Below are 21,380 nucleotides of genomic sequence, written 5' to 3'. Positions count from 1 at the left end.
CAGCAGTGCAAATGCCCCTTCAACACTACTGACTTCCACCTGCCTCCACCCCAATTCCACACCATCTCCAGAATCCCCCCACCCCATTCCTAGAGTCCTAAAAGTGTCCTACCCAACAGTGGAGCATACGCCTGCGCTGCCCAGGGTGGGCATGCTCCTGAGGGGCGTGGGGCGCTCCTGAGGGGGGCAGAGCACAGAGGGTGCCCTCCCAGGCATGGGATAGCTGCTTGGGTGCACGGAGTGGCGTGCGCACCCTGCAGCCGGGGGCGAAGCAAGCCGATGGCGGACATTCAGCACGCCGCCAGCCCAATACTCCCAAGCCTCCCCCAGCTATCAAAATGAAGGGGGAAGTGGGATGCTGCCAGCAAAGTGGCGCAGCTCCCCCCCTTCCCCCGAAGGCTTGGGGTTGGCTTGAGAGTTGTGGGCGGGTGGTATGCCAAATGTCACCCCCTCAGTGATGACACCTGGGATGGACCACCCCCACCTTCCTCCACCCAGTGGCGTAGTGTGGGGGTGCAGGGGGGGCGGGCGCAACATCTGGGGGTTAGGGTTAGGGGGCGCAAATCCACGGGTTAGGGGGTGCAAATTACTTGTCTTGCCCCGGGTGCTGACAACCCACACTACGCCACTGCCTCCACCTCTGGTCCTTTCCCTGGCTTTTTTCTGGCCCACGTAAGACCACTGGATAGTTAGCCTTGGTGAAGACTTGATGTTTTCATCCCAAAAAAAGTTTTTGAGTTTTTGCTGAAATGAGGCTGCATTTTAATGTTGTATTTTAATCTTGTTTTTAAAGTTGTATTTCAATCAATTGTTTTATATCTGGTGTTAGCCGCCCTGAGCCTGGTCTTGGCTGGGGAGGGCGGGGTATAAGTAAAATTTATTATTATATTATTATTATTATTATTATTATTATTACCTTCTACACTATCTTCTATATTCTCTTTCATTCCTCCAAATGCCACCTTTACACCCAGCCATCTCCAACTTTCTCTTCCCCAATTCCTCCTTTCTTTTCCCTATAGTTACCAGCAGACTAAAGGTGTCACACACGAGACCCTTCTCATCCCCTTCCCCATAAATACATTCCCTCCAGTCATTCACTACAGGCAATATTCCTCTCCTTCTTCCCCTGCCTTTAGAACCTTGGGAAACAGCCAATGAAAGCCATGCGATGGGAGACGAGTGCAAGTATAGTACGTATGGTACAGAGACGTATTTGGAGCCCACATGGCCTAATGCTGTTGCAAGAGAGACCCTCTTTTACAAGACAGTTGCTTTGTTCTCTGGCTGAGAGGAACAACACGTACTGCCAATGTAGTAGTAACGTCTTTTTTTAAAAAAAGATGCCTCCCTTACCATGACATCCCCCAGCCCCTCCAGGGCCGGCTAAACTAGTGGACTGTTTTGTGTTTTATTTTATGGGTCTGATTTTATGTTCTATTTGCTTTTCCTTAAACAAACCTCCCTTCATTGTTTAAGATTGCTGTTTTGCCCCAAGTTATGAAAAAGCCTCAGGTTTGCCAGTGGATCTTATGACTGCTTGCTTATGACACCCATGGGCTATAACATTCCTAAGAGGGGAACACTGAAGTTGAAAAGGAATCCTGTATTAAACTTTTTTTTTTTTTTTAATGGATGAACAGGCATCATATTAGTTTTGGACTCTGCTTGTGTGTTCCCTTGCCTTTCTTCTACATGAAAGAGAGGTAACAGCAAACCGAAGGTGAAGCATTGTGTTTAGAAAACTCAGGCGCTGATTCTGTTAAAGCTGGAGCCAGGGCCGTCTTAAGCATATGTGGCGCTGGGGTGCAAAGATCTGCCCGATGCCCCTAGGTGATCTGTGCACTCCTACTCGTCAGGTTTTTGTTGCTGCCGTTGGTGCACAGCAGATCCCGTCCGGAGATGTTTCCTCTGCTGCCGCTTGCATTCCCTGTCGTTCTGCGCTGGCACCCCACGTTGGGCGGCACTAGGAGCATGCGCCGACAGCGGAAAAGCCAGCAAAGGAACCCGCAGCTTGGTGCATGCAACAGGATGCGTCGCGCAGCACCCACATTATACGGCGCTCCGGGTGCGATCAAAACAGTTGGCCACCATGCAGCTGCAGCAAGAGCCGACAGCCGAGCGGAGCAGAGAGGTGGCAAAGCACGAGTTCGGGGGTGAGCACTGGAGTCTGGGGAAGAGCCACCCGCGATGCTCCAACGCACTCTGCTCCACTCAGCTGTCGGCGGCTCTTCCCTGGACTCCAACACTCATGTTCTTTAAACGGCACCTCAAATGACTCAGACTCTTTCTCCTGTTTGGCTATAAGGATTTTTGGATCAGCAACAACACTTCCCTGTTCATCTGCAGGAGCTTGAATCATATCCTTTCCAGGTTCAGCAATTTTGTTTACTGTTCCCTTCATTGTTATTACATTCATAGTCAAAACATTTGTCTGCTCCTGTAGATTTCCCAAGAGACGAAAGGTCTTTTCCAGTTCAGCCAGTATTTTTCCACTTACAGCCATTTTTGTAATGTCCTGAATCCCCTCTAGAGGGATTCTAGTTACTTAATGACAAATTATCCTTTTCTTCTTTATTTTTGACAATTTGTTACCAAATTGTATCAAATGTAACCAGCAAAGACAGCAAAGACACAGTTCTCCTTTTTTCCCCCAACTTTGACAGCTAGTTTGACAGCTGTCAAAATCTATAAACCTCTTCCACAGGCTCTCTCCCCGATCGCTCCCGGATTTTGGGGGAGGGGTAAATTCCGTTCTCTTATCCTCCAGCACAGTCACTTAAATTGGCCCAATATAAAGTTAATTGCTCTTTTTCCACAAAAAGAAAGACATTCACACAACCTTAGTAATAAAATCCTTGCTTTACGATGTCTACAAGGCGGGTAGGTTGACTTCCTTTTTAGCACCTTGCCCGATCTTGCCGAATTCCCAGAAATAAATTTCCCTTTTAAGTCCAATTACCGTGTTACTCACGGGTCGTTACTTTTGATCCAAATGTTCAAAGAAAGAAGTTAGCGCTCTCTATCCATGGCATGCGGCTTCACTCAGCAGGGGAAGCAGTCGAACTCTCAGCACCACGCCTCCCTCCGTCCCCCGTTCCGAAGCCTTTAAAAAGGCTTCTTTGCGGGTCGGGGGGGCGCGCAAATGGTGCCCACCGAGTCACCAGGTCCCCAGGCTTCAGCGCCTGTGGTTTCTAAGGGTCCCCGCGTCGCCGCCGCGGCAGGACCCGACCCCTGTTGAGCAGATTCCCTCCGGAGCTCGGAGGGAATCCGCCATTAGACGATGGCGCCAACCCAGAAGTCCAACACTCAGCCCCGGACTCTAGGCCTGGCGCCCCTGAGAGCCCGGCACCCGGGTGCCGTGCACCCCTAGCACCAACGGTTAAGAAGGCCCTGGCTGGAGCAGCCTCACAGCTTAAGGTCCTGATCCGTTAGCATGACCACACACCTGTAGACATGGGTGTAGCCAGGGGGGAGGGGCGGCTGCCCCCCTAAATCAATAAACCTCAATACATAACTGAGGTTCTGCCCCCTCCCCCAAACAAAAATCCTGGCTATGCCCATGCCAGTAGAGTTAAGGTTCAGAACTGGTTATGACTGAATAAGCCCACCAGCAAGCAATTCTGGACACAGCATTATTATCTAGGTCATTATATTGTTTTTTAAAAGCTTATGGGCTTGAGAGAAGGGCATGTATCAGATTTCCATTTAGGTAAAATTCATTGTGTAGTGAATTTTAATTGCTATGGGAGAGGATTTATGTCTCAAAAAGTGGGCCAAAAATATAGAATAAAATAAATAAATCCCAGTGCAATCATTGTGTGGGTACTCTACATGCCTGGAAGATATAAATGGGAACATTACAACACATTTAATTTAAGGCAAACAGAACCCATTGTACAAGGCAAAGCAAGCATTTAATAATGGCTTTTAAACTACATCAAATCTATTCAAAGCCCTCAGCTTCTATCATTAAGATTAAGTGAAAGCTCTTACTTTAAAATGTTCTGTTGCTCCAGGCACCAGGGATGCAGCTTTAGAAAGAGGAAGCAATCAGGCAAAAATATTTAAACAAAAAGAAAGACTGGAAAAAATTTCAGAGAAACAGAGAAAGAGAATCATATTTGCAAAAGTTATGTTAAAAATCTTGCAAACTCCTGCATGGAAGTGTATTGGTTTTACCAAGACAAATGTGCCATTTTAAAACCTAGTTGCATCAGAGTTTACATTATTCTCAGTTGATGCAGACCAAAAAATTCTTGAGCCTGCCCACATCAAATGTATATGAAAAGGTGCAGTTACAGAAACCACATGGCACTCTTTGCCAACTTGGTCTCCTATAGATTTTTTCGGACTACAACTCTCATTGTTCCAAGGCAGGTCACTTGTGCTAGCTGAGACTGATGGGACTTGTAGTCAAAACATCTGGAGGGCACCAGGTTGGGGAAGGCTGAAACAAGGAATTTGGTTAGCTGTTTGAACAACCTATCCACTAATGCCATTACATATTTATTAGAGTAAGACCAATTTGTTTTTCCATTGGGTTTTCCATTAAGTTTTGTATTCTAACCTGTTTTAATTGGCCTGCTTGGTGCTGCTTCAGTTTAACATTTAATTGTTGCTTGTTTTATTGTAACTCGTAGGATGTTAGCTACCTTTAGCACTCCTTTGGTAAATGAAAAGGTGGTCTGTCTGTCTGTCTGTCTGTCTGTCTGATTATTTCTCTTTCTTTGCATTGTCAGATTTCACAGCCATTCTCAGTTCCAAGAACCAAGGTAGTCAACTATTGGCTACTCTCTCTCTCAAATCAAAGGTTTGTTTATTTAGGCTGTGTACACATTAGCAGCTTAAAACACAGCTGGGTTGCTATTTTTCTCAGTTCAGATTGAATTTGGCTTAGGGGAAACGTATAAAAAACCCAGAGTTTTTCATACGAAACATCAGGATAGGTATGGATTGTGACTAACATCGCTTCTCCAACCACTGGTGGGAGCAAGCTGGATGCAGAGTAAACAGGACCGAGCACACAGCCTTATTCAAACTTCTGTACCACGGCACCTTCCCAAGGGCTCAAGGTGGGTAATTCAGAAATAAAACGGAGCAGAATCGGTAAGCACAAAATATCCACTTAGGCTTCCTAATTATGATGGAAGTTGGAATGCATTCTGAAGGCAGCATGTTCCCATTTCATATGCAAATAGAAGCTTGACCCCATATATATTTACAAGAGGGTCAACAGCCTCTCAAGTTATCTAGTGAAGCACAGTGCTTTAGTATCAAAAATGACAGTTTGAGTGGAAAATTTCATACAGAGTAAGAGCAACCAGTCGGTAGAGCATGAGACTCTTAATCTCAGGGTCAAGAGTTTGAGCTCCACGTTGGGCAAAAGATTCCTATGTTTGTATGCAATTTTGTAATCCAGAAACCATTATTAAAAACCATTTAACATCTCTCTCTCTCTCTCTCTCTCTCTCTCTCTCTATATATATATATATATATATATTTACACACACACAAGATTCCTGCAATGAAGGAAGTGGGACTTGATGACCTCTGTAGTGCCTTGAATTGTGAATGGAGCACAAACATTTAAATGGCTCCATTTCCCTACAGCAAAACTATTATTTTCATTACAAGCCAGCAGCTGGCTTTGAAAAGCTTTTGATCTCTATTATTTACAAACAGGAAATGAGAAGCTCCAACAGATATCCACATCATTTACGATTGTATCCGGAGTCTGGGATCAGGTCAGTAGCTCAAATGGCCACCTAGAGAAATTTTAGGTTTTTAATTCAAAACCTAACAGCTGAGGCACTTCTTACTGCACAAGGGACTTTATAATTGGTCCCCATAACAGCCCTGTGAAATAGGATAGGTACTAAGTGAGGAAGGCACCTACAAACCTCTTGCATACTGTGGCAGATTCACACATTCCCTCTCACTCTTTACAAAAAAAAAAGCTCAAATTTAAATGACAAAATATACTCTTGGCACCATCACTTGCAAATACTTTAGTGCATACATATTTCAAGGGGTCAATTTCTCAACAGTAAACTAATCAACTGATCCAATTTTCTTTTCAGGAACATCTCACCAGAATATGTTGTGTCATTCCTATGTGCTCTAGTTGCAGATGTCATTCACATTTGGGCAGAATATTGAGAGCTGGGGAAAACATTGAAATAACGTCAGTGTCCCTCCACTCAAAACAGATTGCATCTTGGAAGAGATAAGGTGGGTGAGAGGAGTGTTATCACTATTTGTTTCTATGCCTGGAGCAGACTTCAGTTCCGCTACCCCAAAAGTTATGGACAGTTGCGCGTCTTTAAGGCACAAAATCAAAGTTCTCACTGCTCAGATGGACTGCTCCTGTTTGGTGCTGTTGTGTAGAGGCACCCCATTGGCTACTGCTGTCCCATATCTGGTCTCCAATTTCTCCTCTGACAGTGTTATTTATTGGCTCAATGTGCTTTGCTGTGCTAGGCTGCAGGGGAAAGGGTCGGTGAGAAGCTACAAGACTAAGAACAAGCAGATATCTGGCTTTTCCTCTTCCAGCCTGAAAATGGGACAGATTTATTTCATACACCTGAGAGCAGGGGAAAGGAACATAACCTTATGAAAATAAATGGCAACATATTATGTGATTTCCAATGGCCATTTTGTGTCCCTCTCCAAGCTGGGTCTAGGGTAGATACTACAGAGTCTCACCTCCCTTGGGGTGCCCAGTCTTTTATCATTCTTCTGTCCTTCTCTTAAGGCCTACAATGAGAGTATGCCCTACACAGGATGTGAAGCACAAAATGGCCTATAATAAAAGTTCTCTGATCTATTTGATGGACATTTCACCCTCAAGACCATAAGCAGAGACGATCAAACAAACCTCCTGCAAATGGCATTGGCTCAAGTCGGCATCTTCCTTCCCTCTCAAAAGATTGCCAGCCCCTAAGCATTTGTAGCAGATTTCCAGGTCACACCTTGTAGATCCTGGTGAGTGGCAAGCGTACACCACCACCTGAACCACCCACATCAGAATACTTTACAGTGTGTAATTACAAATTACCGGGGCATTAAATTAAAATCCTTCGTGCAGAACGGCAGCTTTACAAATCTGATCAAGCTTAATTTCTGAGGGTTCCATCTATCTTCTATCTGCTTTGTGTTCATTTTTGGGAGTTGCCAAATGCAAAGTCAAGGAGGCATGGTCTGCAAATAGATTAGAAGCTGGTCAAGGTACGTGTGAACCTCGCAAGACATCCTTGGACCAGGCACAGATCAGTGCAGCTGCAGGATGTTGGAGCTGGCATATTCTCTCATCCTCACAGGATACATGCCAGAAGCAGCCAAATCCAAAGCAGCACCTTATCCTCTGCAAGTGCCAAGCAAGGTGCCACTGTTTCAGACTTGGCAGTTATTCCATGCAAAGTGGCAGTGTGTTGGCTGGGTAGGCACATCCTCAAGTTGGAGAAGGGGGCGGGGTGGCTAGGGACACAAAGCATCAGGGAAGAAGCCAGATGCTCCGGGCCATATGTGGGCCATCCATGTCTGGAGGTACAAGTCTCTTAGTCTGTTTTATTCAAAGGATGGATAGGTAACAGTCAGCCTTACCTGCAGTGTACTTTGTGCCCTGGCAGTTGGAGCACTGAGGTTGCCGGTCTTTCCTTTGGATCTCGAAACATGGGTTTTAGGCTGGTAGCAAAGCTAGAAACCACTTACCGTACTTTTGCAAGAAGGCAGATGGTTGCTCTGAACAACTCTGATCAGCTATACTCATCTCAAAGTGAAGGTACTTTAGAAACGTAGTTTATGTCCTCACTGAAGTGCTCCGTGTGGTTTATGATAAATACTCTGCCTTGACCCAACTGAAGTTAGCCACTCTTCAGTCCTATTGAAATCAATGGGGTCTAAGTAGCCACAACCATCTTGTCCCTCTTATTTAAATGCAGCATAAGCACCATTACTCTTAGTCAGATCAGGGCCAATACATTGAGGTAAGCAAGATAGAAGTGCTAATACTTTTGTCATTTCCAGGGTCGTTGCCAGCAGCTATGGCAACTGTCTATTTATATGATCAATTAACCTGTGAACTCACCTTAGCTTGCAAGCTGCTCGCCCATTTAAGATTTAAATCAGAAACTGGAGTGAGTTGCAAGATAGTCCACATCCCAGGGCAAGGTTTGGGGCTTTTGGCTAGTCTTTATTTCATTCTGGAATATATGATCATGTAAGCAAGAGAGAGACACAGTAGCCCAAGAATGACCAACAAGCATCTACATTAGATGGTAAGACAATTTGGGCAGGGTCTGTTTTCTTTTTCTTTTTTTACTGTCTGTAGAGCATTTAGCTTTTTTAGCTGTTTGTCAAGCACACAGGTGTTGACCTCAGGTATATATTACTCCCTTGGGTCCAGGAACGTCGAGATATGCCTGCCTGCCTTACTCACTCACTCACTCACTCGAGGGTTATAAACTGGACTCCTGTGAGTACAGGAAGTGTAAGTATCATCCCAGCAAGTGTGAACAGGTATAACTCTCATATGAAGAGATCTTGCAAAAGCTAGTACTAAGGAGTGGGGTTATGATTCATTAGATCTCCAAGGCTGGCGGGCTATATAGGTGTTACTTCAGGAAGCACAAATGCAGCTATTTATGAAGTCATGAGGAAGTTGGCCACAGAAGCTCTCTCCCAGTTGCTGCGCTGAGCAACATCCTTCATAACTTGGGCTCTTTGCTCTTTTCTGAGCCTGCTCTCCTAACTCCTCTGCCTACATAGCAGTAGCCAGTGCTTTTTTCCTGGGGGTACGCATACCCCTAAACATTTTGTGAATCTAACAGGAGTGTTAGTGCACACAACCTCATGCCAATGTGGAGGTTACTGTGAGCTGTCAGCTGTGTAATATGAGGTAATGCATTTTCTTTGTACTTTTGTCCATTTACTGTATTTATTTTCCCCGATTTGAACTATAAAAGGGTGATTTTCTTGAGTCAAAATGAGAGTACCCCTAAACATTTTTTAAAGGAAAAAAAAGCAGTGGCAGTAGCAATACATTATTTGCAGCCTGGCCTGAGCCAGTATGAACTCCGGGATGAGTCACTCAGCAAATAATAAAGATCATTCTCTTAGACTTCTACCCTGAACTAGGAATCCTCTTTGCGTGGTGGTGGAATACCTGACCAATGAATTATTAAAAAGGGACATACATGCAAAAGGAACATTTCACTTTAAGGGGGAATGAACTTGAACTTTACATGGAGGCCTCAGGCCAGATGTTAAGTGTACTGGGCAAGGCGAGGACACTGCACCGCTGTGCAAAGAGTCCTCAGAACCCAGGTGACGACGGCATGAAATCCCCTCCAGGCAGAATTAGATATTGGAAAAGATGCAGGGCTGCCACCATGCCATCCAGGTCTTTCTCTCGCCTCTCCTCAGTTCTGCATGAGGAGATATTACTTTTCATGTTTCCTACCCCAACAGACAATCAATGTGAGGCAGGGCCAGGGAAACAGACAAACAAAATTAACATAATGCAGGGTTTAGCCGATGTAGTGCCCTCCAGATGTTGCCAGACTACAACTCCCATCAACTCACCAGCAGAGATGATGGGAGGTGCAGTCCAACATCTGGAGGCCACCTTGGTCACCCTGACTTAATGACACATTTTACCAGGAAGATGGGAGAAGCTCGTCTTCTTTCAATGTCTTGTTCTACTCTAAGGAGATTTCTCAACTAGGGCTATGCCACTTTGACAGATGCCCCTTGACTGTCACACTTTAGCTTCATTTTGGGGTGTGGGAGCACAACCAGGAAGACTTCAGATCTGCCACTTAAAAGCTCCATGCAGTGGCATTTCCATTTCATATTCGAAAAGGGAGGGATAATACCTCGCCTCCCTCTTATAAACAAGTCTGCCAAGCTCCAGATTAAAAAAAAATAAAAAGCAAAAAAGCAATAGCCAGAAACAAACCCACGCAGCAGGAGGGTCAAGGCTGAGAGCCGATTAGACCTTCAGGGCAGCATGTAGCATCACCCAGGAGATGACAGATGAGCACGTTGCCAGGCACACAAGCGCCAGAGGAGCTTGACAGCCCCAGTCTCTCTCTCCACTGCATATAGAGCAGACTTGCTCCCTGTTAGTCTGGTGTCAGAGGAGTTTCTATAGCTGCCGTTGTACTGACAGGATGAGGGTGACCTAAAGGGAATTGTCATAAGCAAAGCAAACACCTCTCTTGTCCCACCTTTCAGTGATCATTCAAGCAAGCAATGCAACCTGCAGACATTGTGGAAGGGTCTCAGAACACACTTGCATGCTCCAAAACCTTCCAGCATCTTGTAACCTAGGACAGCATCACCCCCAAATGGCTTGTTACGTAACCTTATCTGACTTCGTGTTAAACAGGCTAATGGAACAAGGCCTCCGCCTTGGCGCTTTACCAGGCCTCACCTCAGAATATACAAAGTAGGATTTTGATACACTGGACTTTCTCCTGCTACAGAACACTAGACTCCCAGCCTCCAAAGCTGATGCCAAGTCATGGTATCAGATATTTCTAGACATGTATTGTTCGTTCATTACAGTTTGGCGAAGCTAGGCCGTTTGCATTAACACCTGTAGTGGTAACCTGGTTACTGGTAGAATCCCACACCTGCTTTCTATTGTAAGGTTCAGTCCACATTCCACAATCTGGGCAAAGTTAAGCTCACTACAGCACACTCTTATGTAACAGCATAAGCCTATGTATATTTGCTTGGAAGTAAGTGCCAATCTAATTCAATGGAGCTTACTGCTAGCACAAGATTGTACTGTAAGGCTGCATTCCTAAATCCACTCACAAGAATGTAAACATAACTGAACCAAGAGGGGCTTAATTTCAAGCAAACTTAATTCAGATTGCTCTGCTTGGCTGCAGTCCTATGCATACTTACCTGGCAAGTAGAATTAATAGTGGGATTTAGCAGTAAACAAGCATATGATTGCGTCCTAAAAAGAACATCTCTCGCTAGCTTTGGACACACGTAAGAAAACTGTAGAGATAAGTATTCAACATTTCAATCAGAATGTTGTGGTTTAGCATACTGTTAGGAGTTGGTGGGTGCTAGACACCCTAAATTCCTGGGTCTAATAGGTCTTAGAACTTAATCAATGTTTGGAGTATTACAACTGGGAAATAAGCCAGAACCTGTGTATTAGACTCATGAGTATTAGGCCAGAGCTGCACTAACCTGTGTGCTGGACAATGCTAATTCTGTGGAATCAGCATGTTTTAAGGGCCAATTCAGCCAAGCTGGCTTCTGTGTAAGGTGACAACTTTGGGCTGAGCCATTAGGAGGATACAAAGCATCAAAGGGAACACTGTGTGAGACGGCAAAATGAGTGGGGCCTTTCAAAATGAGTGCAGTGATGTGAGTTAGAAGCTTGGGGAGGAGTTATGTGACAGGGGAGCAGAAAGGAGGCAGGGCACAATGACTCATGTCTGTTTGGATCCTAGGTTGCACCTATGGGAGAAGAAAGACCCTCTTGGGAGTGTAATGCTGGAAATCCTTTCATCGTAGGCTCAGGTTGCCTCACCTGGCCTTGTGGGTGGGCCAGCCCTGGTTATGGCCAGTAATTTGGCCACTGCTTTTTGGATTAGCTGAAGTTTCCAAGTCTGAAAGGGCACCCCATGTAGAACACCTTGAAACCCAATCTGTAAGTTACCAAAACAAGGAGTACCATGGCCAAGTTATCCCTGTTCAAAAGGGGCTGTAGGTGGTGAACCAGCTGTAGCTGGAAATAGGCATTCCTAGCTAATGGACTTGCTCTAACTGTAATTCAACTCTGCCCAAATCTGAGCCATTTTGTCCCTAAAATGCCTCGCAAATTGCTACAGCAGGGTGCTGTTGCAGACAGGCTGAGAACAAGAAACCACTTATAAATTGTGTTCTTGTCACTATGACTACGGACAAGTCTACCTCTACATGAGCCTTCCTAATCTGATGCCTTCCAGATTATGTTGGACCACATCATTGAGGCCAAGAGTGGGGTTTTGTCATCTGAGCAGCCCAGGAGCTCCATACACACTGCCCAGGCTTGTGACCCAGGGAACTCACTCTGGTGCTGCTGATGCAGCCGTTTGACTTCACCCCCAGAGGCACACTCCGTTGTCTCTCAAGACAGATGGATGCCAACAACGAAAACAATTCCCTTCATCCCTGACGATTAGCCATGCATGCTAGGGCTGTAGCTGCAGTCCTAAACATCTCAGGGGCACTAGGTTGGGGAAGGCTGTTCTATGCTTTGCTTCTGCACTAAGTAGCTTCTATCCTGCTCAAAACTCCGGCTTGAGACCTCAGTGCACCATGATGATTTCTGGTTCCCATCTTTGCAATTGCACTTTGGAGTAATTAAAACAAACCCCCTCCAGACTGCTTTCCATTTCAAAAATTCAACTTCTGAATATCTTCATGAATAATGCGGTTCTGATCAAGCTCCCCTAGTCTCTTTGCTCATCTTTATGCCAGTTTCACAGGCTGGGTCCCCCACCCTCTCTTCCCTAGCAATAGGAATGAGACAACACGACAGTTCTTTCTCCATATCACTCTCAGGCTAAGAAAAAGGGAGCTCACAGAACTTCTCCTGCTCATCCCCTGCAGGCCACAATATAGCAAAGCTACTCTCAAATGCGATTGCATAACAAGCAGCAGAAAGGCCTGTTGAGGTTAACAATATTTTACATAAATGATAAGGGCTACAAGTGGACCATTTTCCTCTTGCCATCAAGAAAAAGGGGAAACCAGTGGGGCAGCAATAATGACCTCAAAGAATCTGAGCCATGCAAGAACATTGCCATTAAAAAAAACCAGGCCATGTTAAGACTTTCCTTTGCACTGAACAGAGTGTGAACCTAAATGTCTCCTAATGCCCCGGCAGCTAGGGACTACTTTACAAAATGAAAGTCAAAAGGGCAGCACTGCATGACTCAGCCAAGGGAATCAAATGAAGAACTCTATGGGTTTCATTCCAGGAATCAGTAGGACGGACCTACATGAAACCATTTGTTCGGTACCCAAACACTTTGCATATTTCAGCCATTTCATTACTTACCTTCGTTCTATTTGATTTAAAGACCCTGTTCATCAACTATGTAAGAAAAAAAAGCAGTCAGCAGAGCAGGCTTTAATTTTCCTGATGCTGTAACATCTCTGACCAAAGTGTGCCTTAGGTATCTTATACCTTGAAACTGATATACGCTGGGCACAATCTGGCCAGTGTTAAGCGCATTAACATCCCACTGATTTCAATGGAAAAATCAAAGGTTCCTTAATATGCTTAGCTTTAATAAGAAACCTTTAGAGTAGCCCAGGCATAGGCAAACTCGGCCCTCCAGATGTTTTGGGACTACAAGTCCCATGAGCCCTAGCTAACAGGACCAGTGGTCAGGGATGGGAACTGTAGTCCCAAAACATCTGGAAGGCTGAGTCTGCCTATGGCTGGAGTAGCCTGTGGTTTTTTTAAGAGGAGGAAAAGACCTAACTGTGTTGGCCCAGGAAGGCCTTAACAGCTAAATTCCTGTAGCAGAAGGGAACAAAAATGGGATGGACGCTCCTTGCCGTTTAGTATCTGAAGACCATTCTTTTCTTTCTTCCGTGTACTGCTGTGAATTCCTGTCTGGTAAGGAAAAACAGAAATGGATCAACTTTTTTGCCCTAGCCATCCCAGTGGCTAACCTCTGTTGAGACAGTGGGAGCACAACCCTGTTGACCCTCCTTGATCTCTTCACAGCTTTTGATAGCTTCAGCCCTGACATCCTTCTGCACCAGCTCTGTGAGTTGGGAATGGAAGGCTCAGCAGTTCCCTTCCTACTGCAAATGGGGCTCTGGGAAGTGGCATTGGGATGGTTCTTCTCAACCCCTTGTGCAAAGGGATCCCATAGTGTTCCAGCCTATCCCCACTTTTGAATGACTATATGAAATTACTGGGTGAGCTTATTCCTGGATGTAAGACTTAAGTTCAGCCAGTATGCCGATGACACTCAGCAGTATGTCTCCATTTCAGCAAAGTCCAATAATGCTGTAAAAATGATGGTTGCCTGCTACCATGGAGTCCCTTTTATCAGCTACTGCTGGTTTGCCAGCTGCAGCCACTCTTAGACACAGAGAGTCTGGCGTAATCATGTATCCATTTCCTTAATGAATTACATACAGCTGTCCTTGAGGACGGTTCAGAAGTTTCAATGAGTACAGAACACAGCTTACCAGAATTGTGACTGGCCACCCAAACCTGGTCCACCCAAACTACACCGATTTAGAAAGTTTAATTGGCAGCCTGTTCACTTCCAGGATTAATTCAAGGGGCTAGTTCTTACCTTTAAAGCTCTAAATGGCTTTGAACTCAAGTACTGTACCTGAAGGAGCATCTATTTCCATATCAACCTGCCTGGTATTAAATAGCACCTGCCAAAGTCCATCTCCATATATGTCCTCCAAGAGGTGCAAAAACAAAGGCTCTCACAGTAGTAGCACCCCCAAATAAGTTTGCCTGGCTTCAATGATGCTGTCATTTAGCTCCAAGCAAACACATTGTTTTAATTAGCCAGGCATACTGACACATTTTATAAATTTAATCAAATAAGTTTTAGTATGCACTAACGTTTTGTCTCCTCTTTTTGTTTTTCCCCTCTAGATCTGCTCTATGCTGTTCACTGTCCTGAAATCCAATATGAAAGGATGCATAAAAAGGTCTTAAATAAATAAACTAGCTAGCCAGCTCCAAGTCAGATGCTACTGCCTGCCTTCTATTGGCTTGTACTAGACATTTCTGCGCCTTCAGCTTACTCCAACTCATCATTGTAGCATAATGAACATCTTTATATTATTCCTTTCCATCTCACCTGAATTCCTCCACCAACTCAACAAGAAGTAGAGGGAAACGAGAGGAAAAGCATTCAGCACCTTGCTAAATTGACACTATTGGCATCCTTGTGGAAAATGTCAAACAAGAGAGCTGATTACTTCCTGTGGTATTTGGACATGCTCATTCAGAATTTGGATGAATCTTGATTTATTTCACACAAACCATTAGATTCTAAAAGTCATTCAAGCTTTAAAGATGGCTATTTAACAAACCAGCTGGTTAAGGTAACACTAGCTGCACCGTTTCTGATAGCCTACCCCATTCAATAATAAGCATATATTCAGTGGCACTGAAAAGCAGATTTTCTAGGCAATCATGCCAGTGGTTTTACCATTATCAAAAAGGGCAAGTGAGCCATCACTGAGTTTGCCAATATACAATGTATTTTTTTAAAATCCTATCATTTTCCCTCTGGAGTGAGTAATTAAATAATCTATAATGAAGTTTCTCACTATAAGCCTATATTGCAATAGCCCTCTTTATTGCTCTGACATATGGAATATTACTCTGCCAACTATTCCAAGCTCTCAGCTTGGTTCCTCAGCTGGATGCACAACAGTCAGATTACCTCATTATGTCAGTGTTATTCTTGTTTTGAACTTGCTGTTCTACAGCAAGGGTCTCACTTTGCACGCACCTGCATTTTATAATACGGGCAACACCCTTTTGATTTTGAGAATCCACTTGATGCAGTAATAAGGGCAATAAGCAATAGAAAGAGAGTTCAGCAAACAGAACACTGTCTTCCCAAATGGATCAAGACCTGTGTTTTAATAGCAACTAAGTGCCAACAATGGGATCATGAGAAACTCCATTGTAAATCAAAAAGGCTACTGTTGACCTTCAATATCAAACTCTGGCCAGTGAACACTAGTAAGAAGTGGCAGGAACCAAAGAGACTCCACCATAGCATGGCAAACCACTGCCACAGGATCTGTGTGTACAAACATATTCCCCCGCTCCTCCTTGTCCTATATGTGTACATTCTTTAATCCAAGGAGTGGAGAAGTCAATTCCTGCTGGTGGAACTCAGGTAAAGCAAGCATGGCCATGAGCTGTGGCTACGCCATGACCAGCATTAGTGTTTTCTACACTAATCTAGTCCATATCGCTTCAGGCTGATCCTAACAGCTGAAGTAGGAAAAATAATAACAATCAGCAATCAACAAGACACTGGAAAGAAAGGCTATTTATTACAAAAGTATGATGGAAATTCTATCCCATTTACAGTCAATCCCTTTATAAAAGCCAGTGCCTGTCCAAAGGCAAGTTATCCTTCCATTTAGTACCATTACACGGCAGTGCACTGAAGTAGGTTCAGTTTGAAATGCGTAGATGGTGATAATGTACAAAAGACACATACGACACACAAACACACACTTCAACATCAGCAGCATTAGTAAGACAAATTCGTAATGCAGGAAGCTGCCCAGGAGCAGTAGATAACTACATCAGGCACTACAGACACACAGATGCCTAGGGCAGAGACCAAATCACTCCTTCAAAGCAATCGCATTAAGAGATGAACTACAGATTCAGGAGCACTATGTGGCGTGGTCCTCACTTCAGGGCAGAGGTGATGGGTGGCGCAAATGCTCTTCCACTCCAGGAACTTCCTGCCTGGAAAAAGCTCCCATGTCACAGAGAAGGGTTCTAGCCAGGCCTACCTGATATGCTAGCTGGATATGTGAAAGGTTGCTTGTTTTTAAGTAAAGAAACATTTAAACATGTGATTGATCCTCCATTTTCAGTTTGAAGTGATCCAATTCAAGATGGGCTGGCCAATGTTTCTGAATGAGTAGTTCAGTTCTACTTACCTACCACTTAGGACTCTATGTAAATAAAATTTGCGCAGTTTCTGACAAATGTTATCTGCCGCACTCTGGACATGGGGTTCTTGACCATTATACACAGAATGAGAAACCAATACAGAACACAGTACTTGCCGAGGAATGAGCTATCATAGTGTCATTCCACAAGAAGAACATCAGAAATTTTTTATTGCTGATTTTTATTCCTTCCTTCCTAGAAGGAATACTGTAGAATAATACTTGTTAGTCCTACACTAATATGGAAGAAAAAAAACTGCCCAAGACACAAGTTTTATTTAGGCACATATTCCATCACAACAGAATTCTCTGGTTGCCAGTAAGACCACTGGAGGAGGGGGAAGGGGAGGCAGTTCTGATTACTGGATCTGGAGTCTAGGCCATGTAGATGCAACCATTGGTAGAGAAGTCAATGATCCTATAAATGCAAACTTGATCCTATAAATGTTATTACCCTTCAAACATAATGAATGATATCTGCAGAGCCACAGAGGTCTGCCTTCTACAGGGATATTTTGCACTCAAGAAAACACATAATCTGATCCATACCCTGTTCTGAGTCAAATACTTTGGGAGTTTTTAAAGAAGAAAAAATGGGGGTCGTTCATTAGAACTGTGATGGAATAGGTGAGTTGCTAAGCTATGAAAGCCCTTTTATAAGCCATGAACTGATTTGTGAAAAGACACTAATGGGTTAGAGACCCCAACACCTATCAACACCATTTATCAAATGGAAGGCCACTTGTCCACAGTGAAGTTATAACTGCTGCCCAGCTAAGGCACATTCACTGAAAACAACTCCAGACCACAGATCTTGCCCACAGAACCTGCTTATTTGCTTACTTATATTGGTGCTACTCTTCCAACACTAGAAAGCTCTATGTCATAGAGTGACATAGAGCTAGATAGTATTGGAAGACCAGTACCATAGAGTGACAGCTAATAGGAATGGCAAGCCTGACACTTATTGACTTTTTTAAACATTCTGATTCTCTGTGTTTAGTATCCATGATCCCCTTCTACTGTGGTAAAGCAGTCCTGTGAGAAAAACTTCAAAAGAATTAGCTGCTCAAGACAGCAGCATCTTTCAGCTAGGGACAGCACTCGTAGTGTAGGTATACAGGTGTATGTTGGGATGTGAGATCTCTCAGAATGCAAGGGAAGGCGACAATAAACAGTCACCCACTGGAGTACTGCAGAATCCAAGGATGAAATGTATAGATAGCCTTGCTGAATAATTGAATTAAGTAGTAGAAATAATATCTTGATCAATATCTCTTGATCTCAGGGGGTGGGAAAAGAAATGGGTTTCCCTTCTCCGAAAAGCAACAGTGGTTGCTAATATTTAACTGTTGTAGAAAAGTACTATAACACGGAATCCACTAATAAAGGCAAAATTGAACAGTTCAGTGACTACATGATGGGACCTAACCTCAGGGAAATCTAGTCAAGAGTAACACTCAAGTGCTTCGTGAAATACAAGACGGCCAAGTCCTCTTAGTAACAGCTGGCTATCTTTTTGCTTTTCTATGATTATCAACTGTATTGTTACTGCTTATATTCTATTGTACTTACAATCTACTGTTTCTCCCAGCAACAAAGATGCAGAATAATGGGAGTTTTCGTGACTTCCCTTCTTTTCTATATAGAATATCTGAGGAGTCAGGTCAGCCACATGAGCGTATTTCCTGCCACAGGAAACGGTAATCATATCAAAACCAGTAACTCATTTCAGCAATTTCCACCAGTTGTCAACAAGTGAGTTAAAATCAAAGGCTGGAACCCATCATCATCTCTGCTAACTAAAAGGCTGGTCACGACAGTCTTAAACTAGTTAAGCCAGACCAGCTAAATCAGTCTTGTGTTTCCCTTCTTAATGGACCTGGCAGCCTGACAGCAGCCAACATGCCTCATCCAGCCTCTCCTGGGAATGCTGGCATATCGTCTCCATGCCAACAGAGATAGCCCTTTGATGATGGCACAGAGGGATAGGAAGTGGCAGGCTTCAAGCTTTAACACAGACACTAAAATGAATTACTGGGTGGCCTCAATTTCTGTGTCATGTACAAAAGAAGGCTTCAGGGGACCAATTTAACAGAAGCCAAGGCCGAATTTGCTCCAGAGAACAAGAGATGGAATTAAAAGAACGTTTTGCAGGGGAACGCCCTGCTCAACCTTTTTGTCAAACTTTTCTCACATCGCTGCAGAAGTGGATTCCCACTAAGCAACTGAAGAGCTCTATTCTGCTTATCAAGTTACATCCCTCCCTTTTTTGATAGCATATGACACAGAGGTTAATTCCTCCTTAAAAAAACCCCACATGCATTTATATATATTTAAAAAATCAACATTCCTGTACCATAGCAGTTAGAAGCATGTTCTGCACACTCTACATTCATTAAAGAGATACAAGCTTCCCCACAGGAAGAAGTGTTAGTAGGCAACTGAATTAGTAGAATGAGTGACATTACAGCTCTCAGCACAAGCTTTAACATTATGTCTTCAACTTCTAGCACGCATGCACGCACATGCACGCACGCACATGCACACACACACACACACACACAAAGGCACCATTCCTCACTGTCAGAGGAATTTAGGGCAGGAAACCTAAATAATAATAAAAACATCTTTCTCTGCTTTGGAGCTTCTTAAACAAAAGGATAATCCGATGAATGGAATGCTGCAGCTTCATTTCTGCATGAGATCTTCCAGGTAACTGTTAAAGGCTATTCTGAATGGGTGTCTGTGCTCAGACAGCGAAGGCTTTATGCAAAAACAACTCATTGCCTTTTGTGTGACGGGCAGACAGAGCACTGGATCGCAGAAAGCTTTATGCTTTATGTCCAAGTCCCTGAACTTAGAAAAGCAGTCACAAGACTCTCCCAGGAGCACGTACCATATGTACACAAATACTTTTATGTTCATGAAAAAAAGAAGTTATTGGATATTAACTATCCTGGTCTCAGAAGACTGTTTCCTCTGTTACACGCACTTGATCTTTCCTGAGCTCTGTTAAATCCCTTATGAGCAGAGACAGGCAGACATGAGAGATACCCTTGCAAAACACACGCGTCCTCCAACTCACACAAAATGACACCACTGTGGAGCCCATGGCTGTGGGACAGTTAACATATTGCTTGGATGGTTCAAACTTTTAAGTAGCAGCAGGTTCAAGTAAATGGGGCTCTAGGACCCACAGAGAGGTTCTCCTTCATAGTTGCCACCTCCTCTTCTCAGACCTCAAGATTGACAGTCCACTGCTTCAGCGCAGAAATGCTGTTGGGGAAACAATCCTTCACAGCTCTTGTGCAGTGGGTTTCACCACTTGTCTTCTTGTTTATTCCCTTTTCTCCCCAGGCTGTATCTAGAACTCCCATGTTTCCAGCCACCTAAGCCCTGCCATTGGGCTGTTGAGATCAGAAGCCAGAGGTCCTATCATTCCATAGGAGAGAGGGTGGAAGAGGTAGAAGCTGTGGAAAAGATCTAAACATGAATCAAATTCCTAGAGACCCAACGTCACAACAGTAGAGCACATAATTGGGTGCAGTAGGTATAAGGTGTAGAGCTACTTGATATACCACTGAGGAACCCTGAAATATTCAATTGTTTTGGCGGTGGCAAACTTGCAAGGCAGATCAAAGTTCTTTCACACACATTAGAGGGTCGGACCAAATAGATGACATAAGATGCACTGTCCACTAAACTCTGCAATCAAAGGGGACAGGAAATTGTGAAAGAAAAGCTTGTGTCATCTTTGCCCTGGGACGTTGCAATGATAGATGCACCTGAGCCATTATGAAGCTGCTAACTAAGATTGCTGCTGCTTCAGGAGAGGCAGTTTCTGAAGAGGGCAATGGCTGAATGTTAGCATTAGTCAATATCAAGAACCGTTATGGTGACAACAAAATGGGCCACACAAGGAAACAGTCTTGTAGGAGCTTCCCTACATGGTTTCCTGCTTACTTGTCAGCATTTTTCAGGGTTTGGTAATGATGCAAGGCCTTTCCCCTCAAAAATAACCTTCAGATGTGTGTTAACTATTCAGGAACCAATTCTCACCTGTAGATACTAAGCAGAATCAGCACCATTATCCCATAATTGTAAACCTTCCTAGATTGAATGCTGGCTGACAGAGCACCAGCACAAAATTTCAGAAATACATCCCATGTAATCCCTAAGGGAGAAAGAGAAAAAGGAAGATTGGCCAGGTTAACTGAAACTAGAAAGCACAGTGGTACCTTGGTTTTAGAACGTAATCCGTTCCAGAAGACCATTCGAGTTCTGAAACGTTCGAAAACCGAAAACTCAATAGCCGATAGCTAGGCCCCAGGACCTTGGCTGCATGGCATGTTTGACTTCTAAGGTGTGTTTGAAAACTGAAGCATTTACTTCCAGGTTTACAGCATTCAAAAACCAAAATGTTCGTCAACAGAGACGTTCGAAAACCAAGCTGCCACTGTATCAGTAATCACATCAATATGTATAGTTACAGCCCAGGATCAACCCATCAACCCATCTCCCCAAGATAAATCAATTCTATTTCAATCAGATGGAGTTTTCCAGTGGCAGAAAGCTAATATTCTTTATTTTACCAGGCAAAGTGAATCATGCAAGTTAGCCCCTATTGAAAGAAGCATAAGATCAAAAAATCACTCATCTTG

General features: G+C 43.9%; 1 protein-coding gene across 4 annotated transcripts in view; it reads right to left on the bottom strand.

Annotated features, from left to right (window-relative positions):
• Positions 1 to 13,466: 13,466 nt before the first annotated feature.
• Positions 13,467 to 21,380, bottom strand: part of POMT2 (protein O-mannosyltransferase 2) — a 33,432-nt gene continuing 25,518 nt past the window's right edge. For 2 of the 4 annotated variants that reach the window (XM_053378493.1, XM_053378521.1), the window contains exons 20-21: positions 20,779 to 20,893; positions 20,063 to 20,189 (exon numbers count right to left, since the gene is read on the bottom strand). In XM_053378493.1, coding sequence (XP_053234468.1) covers positions 20,084 to 20,189; positions 20,779 to 20,893 — 221 coding nt within the window. In that variant the 3' untranslated portion in view covers positions 20,063 to 20,083. The other 2 variants (XM_053378503.1, XM_053378513.1) reach the window with 2 other exon arrangements.

The sequence above is a fragment of the Podarcis raffonei genome, chromosome 1 (assembly GCF_027172205.1).
Source record: "Podarcis raffonei isolate rPodRaf1 chromosome 1, rPodRaf1.pri, whole genome shotgun sequence".
Taxonomy (NCBI): Eukaryota; Metazoa; Chordata; class Lepidosauria; order Squamata; family Lacertidae; genus Podarcis; species Podarcis raffonei.
The sequence above is the reverse complement of the archived record's forward strand: the minus strand, read 5'-3'. Positions and strand labels throughout refer to the sequence as shown.